A 26303-nucleotide genomic window follows, 5' to 3' on the forward strand; every position below is an offset into this window, starting at 1 on the left:
GAAGCCCCTTGACATAAGCAGCAACTAAAGCAAGAAGTAGGAGACGTGGTGGGATGGGAGGCACCGTTTGTGATTGGTGCTCACAAAAATCAATACTCCATGAATGATGGGATTCTCTATCTTAGAAGTGCCAAGGAGCAGGACTAGGATTAGAACCCGTTCATTTCCACCCCTTGCCCATAAAGGGCTAAAACACACAGAAATCAAGTGATTTTCCTTGAGGCCAGATTCAAACTTGGGTCTTCTCACTCCAACAGAAAAGAGGGGATCATCCTAGAGTCTAGAAATAAAGCTGGAAAGTGGAATTGGCCAGCACCTCTGTAGTCCTGTCTGAGAGAGAAGGCACCTTACTTCTGAACAATCGTTCCTAGCTATTCAGACAGTAATATCCCTGAAGTAAAGAAAGACAATTCATTAAGCTAACATCGCTTGGAAAATGAAGAGCCTTAGAGGACATCTAACTCATTTTACTCTGACTCGACATTTACCCAAGAAATTTCAGTTCTATAATTTGGTCTCCTGCAAGGATCTACTCACTGGGAAGACCATGGGGTTTTCTTATGCAGATGGCCAGTCCCCAAATATATAAATCAATAAATTGGCACCAGAGTTCACAAATTAGTTTCTTGTTTGTTTGCTTAGTGTGTCTCAATTTATTAACACCATCCATCACCCCTGGGTGAACTAACCACACTGAGTTTTTAGAACAGAAAGCTAAGGACCAGATTCAGGAGCAGAGATGATCATAATGAGGTGCCCGAAAGGCCAGGCTGAACAAAAAGTCACTTAGTCATGCTATGTTGCAACCGAGTGAACAAACTTACAGAGGCTATGTTTAACCTTCTAAACAACACACTGCCTTGAATGATTTTAGCATTTAAGTTGTTTGCAAGAGACTGCAGGCTGTTAAATATAAAATCTTATCTGTCCCTTAGTCAGCTCAGGAGGGTCTCAAATTAAGAACACTGTTAGCAGTTCAAATGCTCACTTAATTAAAAAACAAGCTTTAATTGTTCAGTTATCACCAGTCAGTCAGACTTTTCCACTGATTCACTTTGCCCCAGATATTCCTCACAGATTCTCCAGGGCAAAAAAGGTCAGAAATGACCAGATGCTATAGTTGCATAAAGTAGGTGGCCACTAGGTACTGGCAGTGACAGGTTACAGGACCAAAACCAGTGCCCCTTAATCAGCTCCACCACAGGATGCCCAGGAGGTGAGGATTCATTCAAGACCACTACAGGATGGGCCTGGAGCAGGAGGAGGTCTGTCTCTGTCCAGGATGGCTATCTATGTCCAAGGACAGAAACAAAATAAAGAATAGGGTCAAGATACAAGGAACAGAACAGAAATTGTGAGGAACATTCCAAGGCTTAAAAATGTGTCCTTTAATATGAGCCATGAAATTGGCAAAAAACAAAAACAACAAATAAAAACAAGGAAGAACGGGCAGACTGGAACAAGGCCCCAAGAACAGACAGCATGGCTGGCACGAGCTGGTAGACTGGGTACTGCCCAAAGGAGCAGGCATGGGAGCTCACAGGGACAGCCACCTGGAGGGAAGCATTCAGGGGATACCCTGAGGCCCAACAGAAGACCAAGTGGTCTACTTTATCTGGGGAGCCCCAGCAGGCCTTGAAAGGCCTGCAGGGAGTCAAAACTCAATAAAAGCACTGCCTGATTCGAATTCTGTGGCCCTGAGTATTTCACTTGCCCCAGACCAGCGAGAACTACACCCTTCATGGAATGTGGGTTATGTGAGTCATTTACAGACCATTTGTGACAAGAGTGTACATTTGGGGAGCAGGAGCTAAGTGGATGATGTGTTATATAGCAGAATTAAAAATTAGTTTAAGTGCCACCAAACTGTAGAATCTCAGAATTGGAAGGGACCTCAGAGGGCAGCTAATCAAACCAATGTAACCCTTCTACAACACACCTGATGAGTGGTCATTCAGTCTCTGCTTGAAACTCTCCAGTGAGGAGGAACTCAATGAACCCACCATTTCCCAAGGAAGCCAAATGTATCTGGGTATAATTCTAGGTATGAACCAGCAAGGGCATGATAAAGGACAACCATCATTGTCACTATGGCACTGTAGCAAAGGGGGTGGGGCTCATAGGGAAGAGGGAACTGTCCCTCTCCATCATGAAATCCTAGACCTAAAACTGACTCAGGTACTTGAAAGATCACCAAATTTAAGAGAAATGAGTTCCTACCCAGCAAAAACACATCACTGAGATTTTTCTGGCCAAAGAACCTCTGAACTGGGTGTCAAGGCACACTCCTCTTGGGAGAAAAATATAGCCAAAGTTCTAAGCAGCACTAGCTCCTGGGACCCAACTCTTACGACTTTGTTACAGAGATCTGTGACTTTGGAACCTTCCCTGGGAAACTCATCCTCCATCTCATTTCCAGGTGGGAGTCCAGCCCACTTCCTTTGGCAATTATGGTAGAGGGCAGGCCTGAGGCCCTCAATCACTTGAAAGACTGGGCCCCCAGACATTTCCTAAATTTCATTTCCTTTACTAAGGAGCAAAGATGAGCAATGCCATATCCAAATAGCCATCTTGTCACTTAACGGCTGTCGACTTCATCCTCAGACAAACCAAATGATTGGGTACTTTTTCTGACATACCCTATAAGGATGTCAGCTAAAATGGAAGAACCAAGAACCAAGAAAGACCATCCTGTGTTTACCTCTGAAAGGGTTCTGTGCAGCAGCGAGCTCTGGTTCTTCAATCTGTGGGCTTCATCTACAACCAGAACGCTCCAAGAGAAACTGTGAGAGGAAAATTAATGTTACATCTCTGTTTAATCCAAATACAGATCACCATCTGGTGTGTTTTTGCTAATTAACTTATTTCCCAGCCACATCAAGCAGCTGAAAGACTAACAATGGGCCAGTTCTAACAGAAATGGTCCAAATACAGGTCAATTACTTCATTCATTCATTCCCTTACTCAACAGGCACTCCATTTGTTGCAAAGAAGGAGGACCTGAGGGGGATACTAAAGAGATAAAAGGAGCCATCCAGGCCTTCAAGGCTATGTAATTCAACACTCATTGTGCACATGGTGTGGTCTTAAACACCAGGAGGTGGACATTAGGAACACTGAGCCCTGCCCTTAATTAAGGAGCTCACCTTTTTCTGGGAGGAAAAAGAAGTATAGTAGTGGACAGGAAAAAACTGAGGCATAGAGAAAACTTACTTGTATGTGTATGTATGTGTATGTCTGGTTATGTGTTTGGTGGGGGGACAGGGTTTGAAGGCTCCACGAAGAACATATACAGCACACGAGTTAAACCTTAAAGGAAGACAAACCAAAGACAAACCAAATGGTCAGGAGGTGGGAAGGAGAAGCAGTGAGCTCCAGGCATGGAGAATGCTGTACATGCAGAGGTGAGAGATGGAGAGTCAAAGCTGGGGAACAGGTAGTGGTCTATAGTGTCTGGAATGTAGATTCAGTGAAATGAAGAATGAAATACAACTGCATAGGAAGCTGGGGGCAGATTAAGGACAATTTCAATAGTGGGCTAAGGATTTTCTATTTTATCCTGGACGCCAGGGAAAGCCAGCAGAGACTGTTGAACAAGGAACCAGGCTCAGGCCTGTGCTATAGTGAATTTATTTTGGCAGCTGGGAAGAGGTTGCATCAGAGAGGGGAAGGAAATGAGGAGGCCAGTGCAATCATCTAGACAAGAGGTCCCAAAGGCCCGGCCCAGGCTAGCCAACGTGTGGCTGGAACAAAGAGGAAAGATGGAAGAGATGTTAGGGGTAGAATCACTAAGGCTTGGTAAGTGATTGGATATCAATCAACCAACCAACAAGAATCGATTATCTGGGAGGCAATCATGTGCAAAATGCTGTGGATACAAAGGCGAAAACAAAAGTCCCTACCCTCAAAGGCCTTGCATTCTATTGTTCATAGTTGAGTATGTACAAAATAAAAAATTAACCTTGGTTAATTGGGAGGCCTTAGAAGCAGCTGGGGTGATCAGGAGAAGGACTGTGCAGAAGGGGGCACTTGAGCTGAGCTCTACTAGGGATTCCAAGGGGCGAAGGTGAGGGGGCAGATGAGGTACCATATGTGAGGAACAGAAGCAAGGGCAATAGGGTTGGTCCATAGAGTGTGTGACAGTGAAATGTGAATTAGGGAGTGACGTGGTCACTTACAGACATACATGGATATGCATGTACGTATGCATGTGTATATATATTTTTTGTATATTATATATTTCTTTGTACATACATACAAAGTGTGTGTGTGTGTGTGTGCATTTGAACATGCACATTGGGAAAATCACTTTGGCACCAATATGGAGTACAGAGTACAGAGGGGAGAGACATATTTGGTGCAAGGAGACCAATGAGAAGTCTACTGTAACAGTTCAGGTGATGGGGAACAGGGATGATTCCAAGGTCCTGAGTCACTGGAAGGAGGGCAGTATCCTCAACAGAAATGGGGAAGTTTGGAGGAGGGGCAAGCGGAAGGGGGAAAATAATGGACATACTGAGTTTGAGATAAGTTGGGGTGCCAGGAAATGATAGTACGTGATTGGAGGTCGGAAGAGGGATATAGTTTTATACGGTATATAGTTTTGGAACTCAACTGTATAAAGATGACCCCTAAATCCATGGAAGCTGACGATTTATCCAAAAGACTGAGTATAGGAGCCAGGAAAGGGTCCAAGACAGAGCCCTAGAAAGACAGGCTGGTCAAAAGCTACAGAGAGATCAACGGATGAGCACAGATTAAGCAATCAGGAGAGATTACCTGTAACCTCAGAGTGATGACTCAAGCTGAGTGGCTGACACAGAAGCCAAGCCGAAAGAGATTAAGAAGGGGCAGAGAGGGAGGAGGGGGATGGGAAGTAGAGGCAGCGCATGCACATGATTCTCTCTAGAATTAGGCAATGAAAGAGAAGAGGGAAATCCTGGATAGCAGCTTGAGGAAATGATGGCATCTAGAGAGGGTTGCTTTGTTTTGTGTTAAGGATAGAATAGGCCTAAGCTGGTAGCAGGGAAAAGCCAGTAGAGAGTGACAACTTGAAGATGAGCAGAGGGTATGACAGATAAGGTGGCTCCTGCAGGGGACATTAGAAGATGGGACTCAGGGCACAGGTCAAAGAGTTGGGCTGGTGAGAAGAACCCCCTCTTCCTCAGGCCCATGAGGAGAACAGCAGGGCAGGAGGGATGATGAGGAGAGGTGTCCAGGTACTGAGTGGAGGAGAAGAGGGGTCTTGGAGCAGATAGTCTGGATTCTCCCAATAAGGTAGAAGGGCAGGGAATCTGCTGAGAAGGAGCATGGTGGAGGAGACACTGAAGGTTTGAGGAGCAAAGAAAAGGTTAGGAATAGCCACTAATGGAAGTGAGATAGGCAGGCAATTATGGAAGAACAAAAGTCCTGCCAGGCAACGGTGAGGGCCCAGTGGAGATTGGTATCACATGAATTTGTAAGGGGCCCTGGAAGCATGATCACTTCTCTCTCTCCAGCAGTGTTCAGCAGTGTAGAAATGAGGAGAGGAGGGGGTTTGGGGTTCCTTAGGGCACGACCAACACTAGTACAAAGGGGCAAAAGTAATCATAAAAGGACAGTGTCTACTGAACATCTCTTGTCTACAGTCAAGACTGTAAAAAGATGAAAAATGAGGCCAGAAGAAGGGCGATGAACTAGGAGAACAAAGGGAATTTGGAAGGATTGGAAGTTAGAGAGAGAATTGACAATAGTTTTGGAGGAGGAACAAGGCAGAGAGACTAAAGGCACAGGACACTGATCAGAGGACTGATCAAGGACTGACAAGAGGGGATATTCTGAGTTCAGAATCATGCGTACGCACTAAGGCACAGCTGTGTCTGGCAATAACTGGATTAGAGGAGAAGTCGAATGCCCTGGAAGAGAAGTGATCAAGAAGAGCAGGTTCCCAGGCATCTGATGGGCATTCATGTGAATAGCTAAATCCTTGATCATGGGAACAGAGTTGAAGAGTAAGACTACAAACCATTTACTGAACACCTGATGAAAGGAGACCAATAGCTCTCTATAAGGAGGATCTAAAATAAATGTCACAGAAGGACAGTGGGGACTTCAGAGGAGGAGAGCAAGCCCAGTGCCAGGAACAGAGGGTGGATCCAGAAGGGCACTAGGTAGCAAGAAGCATGCCAATCTCTCCTCCAGACTCAGGGCTCACAGGGCACATGAGAAAGGAGCCATCAGCCCTAGAGAAGGAGGCCAGTGATGAAGTGTCTTCTAGAAAGAGCCAAATTTCTGTGAAAGGATAGGATAATGACAAAAGGCTCCATAAATGAGAACATCTCTTGTACTCAAACACAAGATATGGCAGCAAAAGAGACAATGTCAACAGATCTTTTTGCCTTGCCCTCCTAAAGGATGACCCTGATAGAGTGAAAATGTTACTGTTACTAAGGCCTGACTACACAGACAAGAACATCACAATGTAATCATGTCAGTCAATGACCAACAAGAATTTATTAAGCATTTACTATGTGTCAGTCCAGTGTTGAAGATACAAAGGCAAAAATGTGGTCTCAGGATTCAGGGAACTCACATTCTACTGAAGCAGGCAACATATAAATAACTACATGCATAAAAGATATGTAGAGACTATATGAAAGGTGACCTCAGGAGGAAATCATTGGAAGCAGGGTAGAGTGAGGAAAAGGGGAGCCTGGAAGATGGGATTTAAGCTGAGTCTTGAAAAAAGCCGTGAGGTAGAGGGAAAGAGCGAAAGAATCCCAGGCATGGGGGATGGCCAGTGTAAAGGCATTAAGGTGGAGATGGGGTGTCATGTGTAACAGGCAGCAAGTAAGCAAGCGAAGCTGGATCGTATAGAAGGCAGTGAAGAGTAAAAAGATTGGAAAGAGAGGAAGAGGCCATGTTATAAAGGGCTTTACACTTGATCCTGGAATTAATAGGGAACATCTGGAGTTAACATGCTCAGACAAATAGTTTAGGAAAATACCTTAGAAGCTGAGTGAAGGTTGCACTGGAGGACAGGGAAAGAGTTGAGGCAAAGAGACCAACTAGAGAGATTGAGTTCAAGCAAGCAGAGATAAGGGGCTGTACTACGGTGATGGTTATGTGAGTGAAGGGAAAGGGATGTAGACAAGCGATGGTTATGGAGGTAGAAAGAACAAGATTTGACCACAATTCGAAATGTGGAGTGAGTATGAATGAAGAGTTGTAGATGGTGCCAAGGTTGTAAGCCTCGGGATGACAGTGAACTTGAGAGTAATGGAGTTCAGAATACCGCCAAATTTGTGAAGAAGGAAAATGAGTTTCTGTTCTGGACATGTATAACATCAATTAAGGTGGGACTTTCTTACTGTTTTAAAATGATTAATTAAGTGTCTCTGAGTCTTACTAGGTGCTAAGCCCCAGGCCCAAACCCAAATCTATTAGGTGCTAAGTCTACATGGGCATGAAGCCCTCAGGGTCCTAAGGGGAGTTGCTAAGACCAGAGCCAACAGTAAGAGCTCGAGTTCTGGTCACCCAGATGATGTTTGAGGATGGCTAAAGAATGCATAAAAAGTGAGGACAGAGCTATTTACTTGGGGCTCTCACTCTTGGCGGTGTGCTGGATGTTTGGACTTCGTTAAATTCTGGTAACTATGCATTGAGATTTGAATCAGACAAGGTCCCTCTGTTGATGTTCCTAATTTGTTTGTATTTGCCTTGAAGTTCAGGGGGTGATCTTTCCCCCTGAACTGTAAATGATATTTGTACACTGGATTAAAGTAAGCTTGTTAACCCCTTAAGTTGCTTTCCTTAGTAAAGCAGATCAAAAGAACCTGGGCTTACAGCATTCTGTGTGCCGGTTGTTGTTGGTTTTACACCCCCACAGCAGCTGCTGGCCGAAGTGTTGAAACAACATGTTGAGTTTGAGATACCTATGGGACTCCCAGTTCAGAATGCCCAAAAGGTGATGCAGGACTGGTGTTCAAGATGACTAGTGCAAGATATACAGAGCTGGAAATCACCTGCACAGAGCTGACAATGGAACCCAAGGGAGCTGATGGGATCCCCAACAGAGAAGAGCCCAGGACAGAACCTTGGAGCACAAATGGCAAACAGGGGTGACATGGATGAAAATCCGGAAGGTGGAAGGAGAACCAGGAGAGATCGATGTCGTGAAAACATCAAGAAGGAACATTCAGGAGCAATAGCATCCAAGGCTACAGAGGGTCAAAAAGGTGGAGGACTGAGCAAAGGCTGCTGGATCTGGAGAGTGGAGACATGGAGAGAACAGCTTCAGAAGCCAGGCTGCAAAGAGTTTAAAAGTGTGTGAGAATTATCTCGCATAAAGGTGGCAAGAGGAAGCAGTTCTATGGGAGGAGGGGAGAGGGCAGGTGAGGGGGGAATGAGTGAACCTTGCTCTCATCAGATTTGGCCTGAGGGGGAATACCATACATACTCAGTTGGGTATCTTACCCCACAGGAAAGAAGAGGGAGGAAGACAAAAAAAAAAATAAAAGGCACGGGGATGATGCAGGGGAGGGCAGATGGGGGTGGAGGTAATCAAAACAAACACTTTGGAAAGGGGACAGGGTCAAGGGAGAAAATTCAATAAAGCGGGATGGGTTGGGAAGGAGCAAAATGTAGTTAGCCTTTCACAACATGAGTATTGTGGAAGGGTTATACATAATAATATATGTGTGGCCTAGGTTGAATTGCTCAACTTCTTAGGGAGGGTGGGTGGGAAGGGAAGAGGGAAGAGAATTTGGAACTCAAAGTTTTAAAATCAGATGTTCAAAAACAAAAAAAGTTTTTGTATGCAACTAAAAAATAAGATACACAGGCAATGGGGCATAGAAATTTATCTTGCCCTACAAGAAAGGAAGGGAAAAGGGGATGAGAGGGGAGGGGGGTGATAGAGGGGAGGGCTGACTGGGGAACAGGGCAACCAGAATATAAGCCCATCTTGGAGTGGGGGGGAGGGTAGAAATGGGGAGAAAATTTGTAATTCAAAATGTTGTGAAAATCAATGCTGAAAACCAAATATGTTAAATAAATAAATTGCATTAAAAAAAAAAGTGTGTGAGAGAAGAGAAAGTGGAGACAGCTGGGGAACAGAGGGCTGGGTCTAATCAGTAAGTCCTGAGTTCAAAACCACCTTCAGATATTTATTAGCTATGTGATACTGGGCAAGTCACTCTGCCTCAAGTTTTCTCATCTGTAAAGTGGGTTTAATAACAGTGCTTACCTCTCAGGGTTGTTGTGAGGATAAAATGATATATTTGTAAAGAATTCTACAAACCTTGAAGCACTATTTAAATGCTAACTATTATTAATGTTGTTATCGTCATTGTTATTATTATGTTGCATTCTCAAGGAGATTATTAAGATTACGTGGCTTTCTCAAGGAGATGATGATGATGATGATGACTTTCTCAAGTTGTTGTTATGGTAGTGGTGGTGGTGATGGTGATGGTGGTGGTGATGGTAGTAGTGATGGTGGTGGTGATGGTGACGGTGGTGGTGGTGATGGTGATGGTGGTGGTGGTGGTAGTAGTGATGGTAGTGATGGTGGTGGTGGTGGTAGTAGTGATGGTAGTGGTGGTGGTGATGGTGATGGTGGTGGTGATGGTAGTAGTGATGGTGGTGGTGATGGTGACGGTGGTGGTGGTGATGGTGATGGTGGTGGTGGTGGTAGTAGTGATGGTAGTGATGGTGGTGATGGTGATGGTGGTGGTGATGGTGGTGGTGGTGGTAGTAGTGATGGTAGTGATGGTGGTGATGGTGATGGTGGTGGTGATGGTGGTGGTGGTGGTAGTAGTGATGGTAGTGATGGTGGTGATGGTGATGGTGGTGGTGATGGTGACGGTGGTGGTGGTGATGGTGATGGTGGTGGTGGTGGTAGTAGTGATGGTGGTGATGGTGGTGGTGGTGGTGGTGGTGGTGGTGGTGGTGGTGGTGGTAGTGGTGGTGGTGATGATGTGGCTTTCTCAAAAAGTTTAGCCAAGGGGACGAGAGATTATATGATAGCCAGTGGAGATGACAGAATCAAGTGAGGGGTTATTTTAAGGATGCAGAAGACATGGATGTGTTTATAGACATCAGAAAGGGGGCCGGTAGATAGGAAGAGATTGAAGATCAGAGAGAGTGGGGACAGTAGGAGTGACGATCTGCTGAAGAAGACAGGAGAGGATGGGATCCAGAGCGTGGCCAGAGGTTTGTCTTGATAACAAGAAGGACCCATCCTTTATTGGCTATAGAAGTAAAGGAGGAGCTCATGGAGGAAGACGTTTGAGTGATATGAAATGAGGAAGAAGGGAGGAGTAAGCACACTTGTTAGCTGGCCTCAGTTTTTTCAAGGAAGAAGGAAGCAAGGTCCCCGACTGAAAGGATGAGGGGAGGCATGAAGAGGAGGACGAAGGTTTGGAATAACTGCTGCGGCGGGAGGGGTGAAAGGCTTGCCTTGCTCAGGGAGTGCCCGGTTGGTATGATGTAACATAAATCTGCAGCATCCCCAGGCAGGGGGGCTTCCTGATTTTTTCCAGCTCTTTAGCAGTAGGTCAATATGAGCAATGGGAGCAGGTGGTGGTGGGTGATGCAGGACTGGGGTTTGGCGACTCACACTAACACAGTGTTTTAAGATTTGCAATCACAATAACCCTAAGAAATAGATAATGTAATTACACCCATTTTACAGGTTAGGAAACTGAGGCTCGGAGGAGTTCAATGACTTCTGATGCTCTAGCCGCTAAGCCACGTTGCCTCTCTTATCACTGCATTTTAGGTGCTGAGGGGCCTGAATGAAACTATTTTAATTTAGTCCTTATCTTCTACAAATAGACCAGAGTTGCTTGCCAGTGGGGGTATGACTCATGAACTCGTTCAAAATGTTCACTTCCTGAGTCCTTGTAACAGATTATCTTTGCTTTTCCTCAAGCATGGGGCCTGGACAAGTGTCTGTTCCAAGGGATGCTGACTACAACCACAGGGAGGCGAAATGCTTTAAAAAGGGAGAGGAGGAAGGGAGGTTTGATTCAAGGACATCTAATGCATCTCTAATGCATCAGCTGATGTGGACTTTGGAAGCAAAACCATTTACTCACGTTTTTAGAAATGCTGTGTCTTTCAGGCAAATCTGAAAAATTAAACAATGTATGTTACACAAAGCCTGTACAGAAAAAGCTTCTTTGGTAATGAGTTGGTGATGGACTCTCCCTCTATTTTACTTGTCTTTACCTTAGGGTCTCAGGAAACTCTAAAGAAATTTTCCTAATAACAAGGTGTCCAATTTGGAGCCCAGCTCTGCAAAGCTCCCCAGGAGGAACCGGACTAAAATATAACTAGGAATATAATTAAATATAATTGGAAAGCATTTAGCAAAATAAATAAAAATACAATATAACACAAATAACGTTAACTTGGGGTTCTTGAAGTCAATGCTCTTTGAGTTTGACACCACTGAGTAAGGTACTGCTTAATTTACTCAGCGGTTACAGAAAAATTCTGGCCAGGGCAGTAGTGAAGATTTCCAACCAGGAAGCTCTAATGAGGACCACTGTGGAAACAAGCAATAGAAGCAAGGCAGACATCAAGGCAGAGGCTTGCCCAAAGTAACCTGGCAAATAAGGGTAGGATTCAATGTCCACTGCCACTAATCGATCAGTACAATCTTCAGCATCCCACAGGGACAACCAGGGGCTAACCCAACTACCAAGATGACAAAGTGGACCGACAGAAAACCTGCCTAGGTATTAGATTTACTGAACTATGGCATCGAAGAATCTGAGAGTTGGAGGGGACCTCAGTGGCCACGAATTCACACCCACACATGAAAGAAAGCTCCCCAAATTCAATCAAAAAAGCTAAATGGATCATTTGCTTCTTCCACGCCTGTCCTATTTCTCTGTGAGTCATGCTTACCCAAAGCAAATTCCCTGATACAAATAGTGCTCCTCCTGACACTGCCAGACTGTAGACAGAGAGCTGGAGCGGATAGCAGAGGTCACCCAAATCCAACCCCCTCGTTGTACGCAGGAGGAAACTGAGGCCCAGGACAGTCAAATGACTTGCCCAATGACAGAGGATCTGAACCCAGGCCTGCCACGTCTACAGACAGTTCTCCTTCTACTCTCCCACATGATCTCCTTCATCCCAATTTCAGGAAGGGAAACTATGTCTGAAGAGCAGAGATGCGCTAGAAAGGTCCACCCCCAGAGGACGGATTTTACCTCTCTACCTCTCGGAAGAGGTGCTACACATACAGCAGGTGCTTAACAAATGTTTATTTAATCAAGGAAGGAATGCTGAGGGCCCAAAGGGAAGTGCACTCTGTAATCAGAAAAGTTTCAGGGCAGTCAATGGAAGTGCTAAAGGTCCCACAGTAAAGGAGATGGCGAGCGACATAAGCAGACCCAGAAAAGTTACATAAAATGATAACAATAACATCTGTGGAGAGAACATTTACTGAACCCCAGGAAAGTACAATGACCACGGCTGGTCCCAGGGAGACAAGCAAGCCCCTCCCTCTCCTCTGCAGAGAGGGGGTACTACAGGTGCCAATCATTCCCTGCATATACTTTCAGAATTGTTCTCTGGCTTGAAATTCATTTTTCCCCCCATTTTTATTCTTTGCTAAGCAGGGGTGAGAGGAAGGATATATTTGGAAATAAAGAAATGTAAAAAAAAAATTACTAATTTTACTTAAGGAGAAGAATCCTAAGCACTCTCACATGCAGGTAGGAAGAGGCAGGAAAGGGAGGGGCAGGGCAGACCTGCTTCAATGAGTCACCAAAGACCTATGATTTCATTGGTGCAAACATCATGACTTCCCCCAAGACAAATGGCAGCCCCTCAACAACTCCAACAACTCAGAGTGTTAGGGAGTGTCCTGAGGCTCTGGGATAGATCCATGGTCTCACACACTTAAATGGCACAGGTTGGACCTAAAACCAGCTCTTTTCTTCCTGATACCACATCCAGAACTCTCTCCACTCTGACCTCTTGTCTTAACAGGCAAAGCAAAAAAGGGAAGGCAGGGTTTGGAACCAACATGTTCCCCACACCTGGATCTTTATCACCCACCAGACAGCTCCAGGGGGACACGGGAAAAGGTCTCTGCAGCCCTGCTGGTGTGACAGTCCAATGAGGAGACAGGCATCCTCTTCATCCAACATGGGCCCTCACACCTCCCATGTTCCAGAAGGTTTAAGTTCACCTGTACACAACAGACGCTCCTAGTGATGCCAGCTTGCTCCCACAGGAGCCGCCAGGAAGCTGGCTAGGCAAGGGCTGCCCTCTTTTTCTCCAGTGATGATGAGGTGGTATGGGCCAGGGAAGCAGAATCAGAAAATCCAAGTTCTAATGCCACCCCGGTCACTGACCCCGCTTTACTCGGCTATGAAATTAGAGGAGGGGCTGGACTAGATGATGCCTGGAGACCCTTCCAGTGCCAAATCTGGGCTCACGTGGTACCTGCTGAGGCCGCCCTGCAGCTACTGAGGTGACCTGCCAGTTACCCATGGCTGTAGAGGGGGAAAGTATTATCATGGGGAAATACAAACTCTGTAGGAAGAGCAAGGAGATGGGTTCTCTCTGCATATCTCGCCTTCACTGGTCATTCCTTTCATGGAAGACACTTCTCACTTCAGTGAGAACTCTCTATCTGAAGCACATTTGCCAAGCATTACATAAAACCCTGATTTATGTTCACAAACTTGTAAATGTGGAAAAACAAATTAGGGCAAATCAGAAAAAGACAAAAAGAGGTGCATACATATGTGGAACTAGGAGACACAACCAGGCCTGGGGTCAGGAAGACCCGAATTCAAATCTCGCCTCAGATACTCACTAGCTGTGTAACCCTAGGCAAGTCAGCTGTTTGCCTCAGTTTCTTCAAAGGCAAAATAGGGATACTAATAACACTCACCTCACAGGGTTGTTGTGGGATCAAAAGAGATAAATAAGATTTATAAAGTGCCTGGCACACAGTAGGTGCTTAATAAAGGCTTGTTCGCTTCTCTTTCCTTCAGCCACAAAATGGCTGACTTTAAGAGTTAAATATGGACTCAGCAGCAATAGTCTAGTAGAGCACCACCCTCCCTGTTCTGTGTATGGGGAAAGACTCAACATAGGCACATTCCAGGAATGGTCAGACAGCCAATTAAAGCAAGGGGAAGGGGCAGCCAGAGGAGAATCCCTCCCCAGCAACGCCTGCCTCAAGCAGTGCTGGGCTTGGGCCACGATGCCTAGATGGGGCCTAGGCTTGTAAAATTAAAAGGGAGAGAGGGTGCCCTGGGGGCATTCTTCCAGCCAACCCGCCACAGTGACCCTACACATCTCAGCCCAAACTTGCCGGCTGGTTTTGGGAGGGCGGCTGTAAAGGTTCTCTGCTGCTTAGCTAAGGACCAATCCAGGAGACTGGATGACCTAGCCTGAGAACTTGTCGCTGCTCCCCGAAACCCTGTGTCCACTGGTAGAAGAAACACTGGCTCAGGCTAGAGAACGAATGAGTACCTCATAGGTGCTCAGCAGCACATGAAAAGAGGAGTCCTTCTTCAGATCTTGCTGCAGGTGAGCTCTCTCTTCCTTGTCACCTGTGTATACTTTGCTGGAAAGGCCAGGAGCAAATCTAAATGCAAGAAAGAGACAGAGCGAAGGAAGAGAGATCGGTATTTAGGTATCAAGTGTGGGCTGCGCTGGAGGAAAGGACAAAACCTTCTCAGAAGTATCCAAAGCCAGTGGTACCTCTCGGTGTCCAAGCCCTAAGATGAGAAAACCTTCAGGCTGCTTGGCTCTTTTATAATAACACAGATGACACGGTAAATGATGCCGAATGCTTCTCAAGAAAAACACCTGTTAAACTTTCTAACATCCTTCACAGGGAGGCATGGTTGCTACCATCTTAAAGAAGAGGACCTGAGACTCAGAAGATGGCTTACCATCAAGGCACATCCGTGGACGACTCAGGGGCCAACCTGCTCATCTAGGAGGGTTACGTGCCAGCCCCAGACACTGACAGCTCCCTCCCTTTGCTAGTCATCCCACGGTCCCTCCACAAGACTGGCTAGTCCCTGCTTACAGCAAAATGGCCAAATACTAAAAATAATGCCCATTTCTTAACCCCAACAATGCACCACACATTCTGCCTTTCTCCTTCTCTCTTCCTGCACTGCCACCCTAATCATTATAGAAACAGAATTTTTGCCTACTGCAGATTTTTGATGCATGCCTATGCCTATACCCTCAAGGTAACACATTTTAAAACATCAAAAGGTCACTGTTACTTTTGGCAAATTGGGATTTCGATAGCACATACCTCTCCATCTCTTCCTTCCAGTTGCTCAGAACAGACAAGGGACAAAGAATCAGAAAGGGTCCCTTCTTCTTTAAACTTCCAGTCAAGTAAATGAGAAAAGCAATAGTCTGGAAAAGGAAAAAAAAGGAAACGGCTTTATCTCCCCTCCCCCATCCATACAGAACAACTACCGGACTCTCATGACCAATTCCCATTGATACTCTGTCACAGAAGGACTGAGCTGTGTGCCATACTCCAAGCTTCCTGAGCAAGCATACTGGGTACAGCCAGAGGACAAGTGGACTCTCCTGGTCCGATGAGGCCAGAGGGCTCTTAGAATCAGGGTGGCAACCCCAGGATGCATGACAGAGAGCAAGTCATCCTGCCCACGCCACTGTCTTCTAGCAACAGATGCTCCATAGTGACAAGTCCAGCTTGTACCAGTTTTTTAGGCTCCACTGTAATTGCCTCCACCTCTGCTCAGTTGTCAGGGGCATTATGGGAAATGCGTGGTATCACCCATTCCCTCTGTCCCTTCCTCTCACGACAAAGAAATGTGAAAACACTGCTGATACCTGGTTTAGAGACTAAGGAGAAAGGAAAGCCAAGGGAAAAAAAGTACATGACTGCCCCCAAAGCCTCAGGGCAAATGCCTGGTCTCTAAACCAGGCTTCTGTAGTGTTCGCATTGCAAGCTGCACTAAGATTTTTGGGACACCCCGTATTTTGAAAAGAATTGCCAAAATAAGAATTCACAAGAGGCAGATCTAGGAATATAGACTCTCCCCCCGCAAAAAAAATAATTTTCTTGGGTAAAGATACTTTCTCAGGGAGTAATTAATAATCATAACAATAATGTGGGAAAAACAGAAAATAATTCACAGAAGATGCTACTAAACTATAAAAGATCAATTCAATTTCACTCTGCTCCCAGGGAAATAAGAGTGTAGACCAGAGATTCGCATTTTTTTTTTCCTGTGCCACGGATCCCTTTGATGCAATCTAGTGAAGCCTATGGGCCCCATCTCAGAATAATGTTATTACCCGTTTAAAATAAAATACGTTGAGATTGCAAAGGAAACCCATTCTCTTGAAACCCAGCTATCAAATTAGTTTAAAAAGCAACATCACGGACCCCACGTTAAGAACCCCTGAGATACAGGAAAGGAAGGATAACACAGCATCCGATGGCAGGGAGAGGTCAACAGGAAGAGGCAGTTAGACCCTTGAGAAAGTTGATCTGTTGAGGCCCCTTACTCAAATTCTAATCAGTATTAGCGTAGTTTGATCCTATAAGGGGTAATGATCGTCAGCAGTGATTTTAATGTACTCATTCAGCAGTATGCATTTAGTCAATTGATCAATAACAGGTATATTTAATCCCTATTTGTACAAGTTCTATAGGAACACAGATTCTAACAGGAGGGCCCTATGAGAATGGGCCTCCAATGTTAATACTTGTTGACCAGCCATGGAGTTTACTTGAGTAACCACAAGAACACTGATATCTCCTTCCTGTTTGCCTCAAATTCCGACCAAACCAAGCATGGATGGTGGTGCAGTACGGAAAGCTCCTCCACGATGTTCTTGGAGCATACGTATAGCTTGTACCATCTCCTCCTGCCCAACCTAAGGTGGAGCCCATCTATCTTGTAACCACCGAGTCAGTGGAGATATTTCTTGTTTCACCCAACCTGTGACCCTACTGATAGATCGCTTTGCTTATTTTAGTTTATGAGTCATATGTCAATTAATGGAATTATTCCATATTTGGTATAGCTACTCTAGAATATCTAGGGATTCAAACCTATAAAAACAGGACCCTGGAAAGAGGAGGTATATCAGATCATGAGGAAGGTCTGAGGTCTGCTTCATTAGAGGGGGCCAGATCCCTTTAATAAAGTGTTTTGGCTCAGAGGTCTGCCTCAGTTTCTCTTTTACTTATTCGGGTGATTTCTGTCCTGAGACTGAGAAGTCAGGAGAGCGGAAGGAACTCAGGCTTTGGAAATAAGTAGAAAAGGTTCTGAGGATAAAGCAGAGATGGGTCTCAAATGGCCCTTTGTATTCACAGGAAATCCTCAGGAAAAAGATCTTCTTTAATTCAATTTGGTTTTAATTGGCTTTCACTCTGGCCCAGCCAGTCAGACCACAGTGTTTAAGGAAGCTAGATGATCAGGGATACTCTGTAGACAGGATCAGAGGATTGGGGAAGGAAAACCCCTGTCCAGGACCACAGGTTGAAACCTGAAGCCGGGATCATGACCTCACAATCAGCCACTGGTCATAAGACAATGGAGACGTCTCATCAGAAACTCATCTTTGTGACCAGGAAAACAACCCAAATCTCACCTCTTTTTGTGCAAGTATCCTTGGCCTCATCTCTGTATGTAGAATCACAGTTGTGTCCAAAGAGAAGGAGCCTTAGAGGCATTAATTCCAAATCCCTCAATGTGCAGAAGATAGAATGAAGCTAATGAGATTAAATAGCTTGCCCAAGGTCACTAAGTAACAGAGACAGTAGCTGTTGTCCATTCACCCTGTCCCCTGGACCATACCATGCCAATAACATCCATAACATTTTCCTGGCAAAGATAATGGAGAGGTTTTGCCATTTCCTTCTCCAGTAGAATAAGGCAAACAGAGGTTAAGTGACTTACCCAGGGTCACACAGCTGGTAAGTATCTGAGGCTGGATTTGAACTCAGGTCTTCCAGACTCTAGGGCAAGTGGGCTATCTATCCACTGCCTCTAGTTCTCTCACTCCAAAAGACCTCTTACAGCTCTAAAACTGCAGGCTCCCACCACCATTTCTCTAGTATGTTGATTGCCTGTTAGTGCAATCACTCGAACCCCAAAAACCCAACAAAGTTTGTTGTCCCATTGTAAGTTTGGATTCTCAAGTTTTAAAAACAGAGATATCTTGTGGGTTAATCACAGATGCTTACCTGGCACGTCTTACCCAGGCCCATTTCATCACCAAGAATGCAGCCATGCTGAAGTTGAAAACGCTGCACCAGCCAGTTGACTCCAGCCAGCTGATAGGAGCGCAAATGAATCCCTGCAAATAAAAGTCCAAGATGAACAACTACTTTTATTGAATCTTCCTGAGATGTGACAGCAGACTATAGAACCAAGCCCAAAATACCAGCTTCGCAAGTCACAGAACAAGTGGCTCTGTCATTTCTTGGGAAAGGATTACTGTTTAAGCATCTAATTTTCAAAGTGCCAGAACCTCAGTTTTTCTCATCTATAAAATTAAGAGGTTAGACCAGATGACCTCAAAAGTCCCATCCTGCCCTAAATCCTGGGCTATCAAAAGAGCATTTTCTTCATCTTTCCTTTTAAGGCCAGTAAGGATGCATCAATATTTCCATACCCATTTACAAGTTGGAAGCCAGGCTTTCAAGCTACTATAGATTCATTCCTTCACTTATTAAGCATCAACTATGTACAAAGCATAAGGGTGGAAAGATAATAAGATAGTCCCTGGAATGATATTCACCAAAAACCATCGGAAAGGGTAAAAAACAAAACATCCTGAATACTATGTATCATAACTGACCAGACTTTCTTCCAGAGAGGAACCAAGGAAATGTACCTGCCTGTTATCTGCAAAAGTAGACAACTATGAGGATACAATGTTGCATATACCTCAGACAGGGTTAAAATGTTGGTTGCTTTTGTTGAACTGTTTTTTTTTTCTTTCTTTTTAAAAATCTTTGTTATAAGGGTGACTCACTGGGTGGGAAAGGGGGAGGGATACATTCAAAAATGAAGTGATATAAAAACAGAATATATTAAAAAATAAGATTTTAAAAAGGAGGAAAAGATACAGTCTCTGCTTTCATAAAATCTTCTAGGAGGGAAGATGCTGTATAAACACAAATTTATAAATATGATGGCTGTGGATGCCTTCTTGCTTAAAAGCAGCCATCTAAATGAGATCTGGCCCCACTGACCTGAAAAAAAAATTATGCCAGATCTTGCAGAAACATCTTCCCAGAAAGTTTGTTTTTAATGAAATAGAAATTACAGTATGGGCTGTACTCAATTCTCTGTGGTAATTGGGAAGAAGGAAAACATAAATAAGTGAACCACAAATCCCTAGCACTACCACCTTTCCCCAAATCTAATTTGAAGCAATTCTTACAATCAATCTCCTTTTTGATAAAAAAGCAAAATCAAAAATATCTTCTATTGACCCAACCTGCCAAAAAAACCAACTTGCTGTTTTGAAATTTCTTCTTTTATTTCCCTCCCATCCCCACAATTGGAGTATACGCTAGGGAGCAGTGAAACAGGGCAAAAGAGGAAGCAGTAGGGGTATTCAAGGAGATGCGAGGGGCTTTCATCTTCCAGGAATCTCAGGTTGACTCTGCCAAGAGGGTCTTTCATATATCCCCACTGGAAGGCTGATCAATGTGGAAAAGGCTAATGGGGACTTGGTAAGTGATTATTATAATATCTTGATCATCATTCATATGATGATGCACCATGAACAAAGGGAAAATGATAAACAGTCCAAACGCTGCCAGGTACCCCCGAAATGTTTTCTGGTTTTGCTTTTTTAAAGGTCTAGGGGAAGGCCTCCAGCATAGACGGTGGACAACAGAATCTCGCCGAATCAGAAATTGAGATATGTTATAATAATTACCCACGAAGGGAATGTCCACACCAATGAGATAACATATCCACTAAAGTATATATAGTCATCATCATACATAATTATCTTCGTACAAGAGTATATTTGGTTGGTTTTGTAGAGTTTACAAAGCATTTTCATATCCATTATTTCATTTAACCTTCCCAGCAAGTTTGTGAAATACAAAGGGTGGGGGGAGTGGAGAGGAGCATCATTATTTCATAGGTAAGGACTGAGGTTTTTGTGCCTTGTCCAAAATCACAAAGCCAGTAAGTCCAGGGCTCAAGCCCAGGCTTCCTAAACTCAATAGAATGCACAGGTAGAAAACAGATACTATCAAGAAACACTAAAATCCCACCTTCTCCAGGAAGCCTTTCCCAATCTATTGCCCTCCCTCTGTCGATTATTTCCTATTTATCCTGTATTAGTTTGTTTGTACATATCTATTTGCTTGTTGTCTCCCCTATTAGTTTGGGGAGCTCCTTGAGGGCAGGGACTGTGTCCTCTCTTTGTATCCCCAGTGTTTAGCACAGTGCCTGGCACATAGTAGGCACTTAATAAATGCTTACTGGATATTTTAAATCAACAAACATTTAAGTGCCTATTCTATTCAAGATGCTGTGTTAGGCTACAGATAAGACACCTTGACAACGGGTACACATAGATGAGTCAACAATATACACTCATACAGCAATAACAATAAGAAATAGCTATAGATACACATACACACAAGTACATGCCTACAGACTTAAACTTGAATTTCCTCTTATTCATTGTCTTGATTCATCCCCCTTTAAGTTGGACTTACTTTTAGAAGAAAATAAGAAGTGTGCTTGGTTTTTTTTATATTTGTATGATGCTCTACTGTTTTAAAATGCTTTTACGAGCATTTTCATTTCTGAGTCTCAACAGCAACCCTGTGAGGTAGGAGAGTCAGGCATTACTACCACTGTGTACACTGCAAAGATCCAAATTTTTTTACATTTTCAGATCTATTGTAGAATACCAGGGGATAAAGCAACATGATGCTTTATACACCTCGTTATGCACCTCCAATACATACCAATCGTCTATTTAAGATAATTTTAATAACACAAATAAAATTAATGTAGCTAGGATAAGAAAGGAAGTAGTTGAATGGGGTGGAGGATCTCTGAATCAAACTTCTTATAAGAGTTTGTATCCAAGATATATAGGCAGCAGAAATATATAACCAAAAGCTATTCTCCAACAGATAATTGGTCAAAGGATATAAACAAACATTTCTCAAAAGAAATGGAAACAATTAACAACCATATGAAAGAATATTCTAAATCATTAATAAGAGAAATAGAGAAGAACCCAAGAAATCGGCAAAGATGATAAAAAACAGGAAGAAGCTGTGTTGGAGGCATTGCCTGAAAAGAGGGTTAGTAACATTGCTGGAGGAGCTATGAACTAGTACAACCATTCAGGAAAGCATTTTTGAATTATTCAAATGAAATGATTAAAATGTCTACATACTTTGATGTAGAGAGTTTTCCATGCTGTATACATATCCCAAGGAGGTCACTAACAAAAAGAAAGGCCCCATACACTAGTTAAAATGCCTTTAGCAGTATTCTTTAGTGGGAGCAAAGAAGTGGAAACAAAGCAGATTTCCATCCTCAGAATGGCTAAACAAATTGTGGCGCATGAACATAATGGAATATTACCATGTAAAGAAACAACGATCACAATGAATCCAGAAGCATGAACTTACATGAATTGAAGCACAGTGAAGCAAGCAGAGCGAGGAAAACAAGATACACGATGACAGCAAATGAAAAGAAGCACAAAACAATAGGAAATTAATGAGGCAAAGTTACAAAGAATAAGCTTGGGCCCAGAGAGGAGTTAGATGAAAACAACTCCCATCTCCACCCCCTACACTCTGTGTGGAACATTGCATAGATAGACAGACAGACAGAAGCCTATACTGATTTGCTGAGTTTTCTTTTTTTTTTTTTCTTTATCTTGCAAGAATGGCTCTCTAGGAAAGGTCAGGTTAGAGGGGAAGGTGAAATACAGGGGGATGTCAAGGTAATGTGAAAACAAAAGATGTCAACAAAAATCTATTAAAATAAAATGCACTGGTTTTTAAAAACTAATGTTAAAATTGTTTTTATATGTAACTGGGGAAAAATAAATTACTAAATAATTTTTTAAAATCTAGTAAGGAAAAATTTTTTTAAAAAATAAAATGCAACGATAACCTTTTAAAAGGAAAAAAAATCATCTATCTGATCAACTCTTTGAGGTAGATGAGGTATTAATATCTTTTTTTAAAAATTGACAGATCAAGTTTTTAAAGACCTATTAGGTGCCAGGCATTATACTAATCCTGGGGATACAAAGATAAATAGTCCCTGCTCTCAAAGAGTTTATGTTCTACTGATGAGGTTAACATGTACATATATAAGTATATATAGAATAAATACAAGGTAGTTTCATATAACGTAGTGAGAAAGGAAGGACATCAGGCTCTGTCCTCAAGCTAGTCACTTGGCTAAAGGGCAGCAGAATTCACTCTTCTCCCCACTTGTATTCCTCCCTTGTATGTGCAAGGGCCACTTTGTCTCTGGCTAATGCTTTGGACTCTTGTGAGTAAGCGCCAGAGATACACAGTAATGACTACAGATGACAAAAGCGAGCATTTGTGGAAAAGTCCTAAGGACAGTCAAGAACTGTGGTTGCACTCCAAATATAGCACGCAGGTTTATTAACTTTGCTCCGCTTGCATTCGAGAGAAGGAACGAAAATCCTAGTTAAAGAGAATGGTTTTCCACCTAGTCAATGAAGGGCTCATCCTTAAGATGACTTTTTTCTAAAACTGCCCCAAAGTCTCTTTCTCAAGAAAAGCCTTTCTCGGGTTTTGGGGACGTGAGGGAGACGTCCCGCTTTAACTTCCTTATCTCCCTCATTCAAACTTGCCAGGCCATAAGAGCTGGTACCCATCAGGCATTCAGCTCCAAAACTAGGTTCCTTTCCTACCCCCCAAAATGACTACGGGAACATTCCAAAAGGCCTGGGTCTCCGCTCCAGACCACTGCGCCGCGCTTGTCAAGTTCAAAAAGAGAGCTAAGCAGCTGAGCCGGGTAAGAAGAGGGGTAGAGGGGTGAGGGTGGGGGGTAGGGGGAGAGGGGGAGGGCTGATTAGTTACAGATAACGCGAGACTTCCGTGCGGAAGGAAAATGACTACAAGTTAGCGGCTCTCAGAACCCACGTGAGCTCGGGCCTCACTAACCTGTCAAACCCCATTTCCTCAAATCCTCCTCCTCAACTCCGGTCCCCGCTGCTGCCTTAATGTGCAGGGCCTGTAAGAAGGCAGACATTTCGTCCTGGGGCTTCCTGGGAAACTTTCCAGTCAAGAAGAAGCGGCGAGGGCGCGAAAGCAAGCCCTCGGCCTGGCGACCTGCGGAGGACGCGCAATCATTGGCTGCCCGGGCCATGACGCGTCTCTCCATTGGTTGTCTCTAATGAGTTCTCCCTCCCTCTGCTCTGCCCTGGCCCTGTCTCTCTGCTGAGTTCATTTTTCCCCGCCCCGCTCCGCGGCTTCTGATTGGCTGGTGGCTAGCAGCGGCTGATTGGTGGTGCTTGTCCAGCTGCAGGAAGGGATGAGAATCCTGAGCAAATCTTGAGACAGGTACAGGTGGGGGATGCTCTGGGCGTTCTGGGGCGAGCGGCCCAGGCTGCCGTGCGCTGGGGGCTGTCTCGCGTGTTTCGGAGGCTTCTGGCTGGTCTTTGCTTTTAGCGCGTGTTGACAGGGCCTGCTGTTTGCTACGTACGTAGTTGGCTTTGTGTTTGGCATCAAGCTTATTCACTTTACTGAAACACATCAGAACTGAGTTTAGCGCATCACCTAAAGCAGGGGAGTTCCGCCGCTCTGGCCCGAGAACTTTGAAAAGAAAACCGGGCTGACACCTAGGAAAGGTTACTTGTAGAGTCTTGGGCCAAAAATAGGCATCATTTCTTTTTGTGGCGTCTTTCCCTCCTCCACGCAGCCTCTCGTGGGACATTCTGGTGGATGAAATCTTTACGAGGAGTCGGTCAGCTAGACTACAGAGATTGTTGGCTGCATGAGCCTCTATACAGACGCGTATAACCCGTCTAAGAAAATTTCTCGGGGTGGGGGGGGGGGGGCGGAAGTCCTCTATTTTTAAGGCTTTAAAGGCCACACTCACACAAAAGAGCTTTTGTTTATATAAGTTGTCAATATTTACCATATTAGAAATGAAAATGCCTTAATATTATTATGAAAACAGTTTTGACCACACTCATGGCTGAATACCACTTTTAGCTGGCCCTGCCACTGTTAACCATAGGCAAATCATTTTACCCTCTACGCCTCGGTTTATACATCCATAAAATGGAGATAACAATACTATTCCTGACAAAGGAGGAGGAATCCTCAGATGACCCAGTTTGAGCCAACCCAGATACCCATACCTGCGATGTAACTAACTTCTCTGACTTGATGGATATATGAGGGACTTCTAAAGAAACAAGGGACACAGTAGCCCGACAGACTGGTGATGAATTCAGTAAGATTTTTTTTAGAGGCAATGTAAATCAAAAACCCTATCTGCTATCTCTTTCCCTCATGAACATAGAAACAGCAGTGAAAACCTAGAGGGTAAATAAAAACTGGAAGAAGCCTATATTTATAGGGTTCAAAATTATTTCACACCCCCTATCTTATTTGATTCTGAAAACAACCGTGAAGGAGGCAGGACTGGCATTATCTCCATTTTATACGTGTATAGCCTGAGATGCAAAGGGTAAAATCATTGGCCCAAGGTAACACAGTGGTGGGGCCATAACTAGAACCCACCTAAGTCTCCTGTTCCAATTCTTTTTCTACTACACCAGTAGTTCTCAAACTTTTTGGTCTCAGGACCCCTTTACATCCTTAAAAATAGAGGACCCCTCAAAGAGCTTTTGTTTATATATTTGTCAATATTTACCATATTAGAAATGAAAATGCCTTAATATTATTATGAAAACAGTTTTGACTTCTCAATCCTCTGAAAGCATCTTGGGGAACTCCTAGAGATCCCCAGATCATATTTTGAGAACTGAATATTTGTCATTGTCATGTGTTTGTCTTGTTTTTATGTCATATATGATCATATTTTTTGAGGGGGGAAGGCAGGGCAATTAGGGTTAAGTGACTTGCCCAAGGTCACACAGCTAGTAAGTGTAACAAGCATCTGCATCCAGATTTGAACTCAGGTCCTCCTGACTCCAGGGCCAGTACTCTACTCACTGCACCACCTAGCTGCCCCTCATATTTTTCAATCAATAGATATTGTCTATCACATGTCTATCACATAATGTACTATGTATTTTATTATAGTGTAATGTACAAAAATGTAGAAGGAACAGACCTTGCCTATTGAGAGCTTATAGCACAAATAGACCAAATATACATGCGAAGCTATTAGCGAACGAAACAGCATCACGGACAGTCATAATAAAGTACAAATGCTGCAGTGTAACCAGGTAGATAATGCAACCAACCCTGGAGGCTGGCAGCCCGTTACACTTTTGGAGAGCTCTTCTTGTTACGAAGTTTTTCCCTAGAGCAGGATATAGTCTCTCTCTCTCTCTAACTCCACCTTCATTCTGCTCACTGGAGTGAAACAAAAAGATGTGGTGACCCTCAGATGTTTAATGATGAAGATTGTGTGCCCCCCCCCATCTCTCCCAAGTCTTCTGTTCTTCCTCAGGCTAAGCATTTCCAGTTCACATAATCACTGTTTTACCTCAGTAGCCCCTCTGTTCCAACAAGAATCCTTGCTACAACACAGCCACAAATGATCATTCAGTTTCCTGACCCAATATTTGTTTTGATATGTGTGGTTCTCATTCCCCTCGTCATTTCATTTGCTATTCCTGGAACGTGCTGCAAGTCGCCAGTGTCCTTTCTGTGTCCTGAACTGGCAGTATCAATTGTTTCAATTGTCTGGTCATTGTTCTTTCCAGCTGCATTATTGTGGTCACTTGGCATCATTTCATGTAAGTAATCTCATGCTTTTCTGTGTCCATCATATTCATTGTTTCTTCCAACAAATATTGCACTATATTCACATAACACAACTTGTTTAGCCATTCCTAATTGAAGGACAACTGCTTTGTTTCCAATTGCCTGCTGCTTCGAAAAGTGCTGCCTTAAATATTTAGGACACATGAGGCTTTTTTTTAATCATTGACTTCCTAGGAATAGAAGCCTAATAGAATCTCTAGGTCAAAACTATGAGCATTTTAGGCACTTTCTTTGCTTAATTTCACATTGCTTTCCAGAATGGCTGTACTAATTCATAGCTCCACCAGCAATGCATCTGTTACCTTTGAGACTACACAGGCATGGC

The 26303-nt window shown here is 43.8% G+C and overlaps 1 protein-coding gene across 2 annotated transcripts in view; it reads right to left on the reverse strand.

Moving 5' to 3' along the window:
- Positions 1-23325, reverse strand: part of CHD1L (chromodomain helicase DNA binding protein 1 like) — a 58577-nt gene extending 35252 nt beyond the window's left edge. The window contains exons 1-6 of one of the 2 annotated variants that reach the window (XM_036768616.1): positions 23177-23325; positions 18215-18327; positions 15293-15399; positions 14491-14605; positions 11082-11113; positions 2702-2783 (exon numbers count right to left, since the gene is read on the reverse strand). In XM_036768616.1, the coding sequence (XP_036624511.1) occupies positions 2702-2783; positions 11082-11113; positions 14491-14605; positions 15293-15399; positions 18215-18327; positions 23177-23264 (537 nt within the window). In that variant the 5' untranslated portion in view covers positions 23265-23325. Of the gene's footprint in view, positions 1-2701; positions 2784-11081; positions 11114-14490; positions 14606-15292; positions 15400-18214; positions 18328-20719; positions 20732-23176 lie in introns of those variants that run through there. The other variant, XM_036768617.1, reaches the window with a different exon arrangement.
- Positions 23326-26303: the final 2978 nt, after the last annotated feature.

The sequence above is a fragment of the Trichosurus vulpecula genome, chromosome 7 (assembly GCF_011100635.1).
Source record: "Trichosurus vulpecula isolate mTriVul1 chromosome 7, mTriVul1.pri, whole genome shotgun sequence".
Taxonomy (NCBI): domain Eukaryota; kingdom Metazoa; phylum Chordata; class Mammalia; order Diprotodontia; family Phalangeridae; genus Trichosurus; species Trichosurus vulpecula.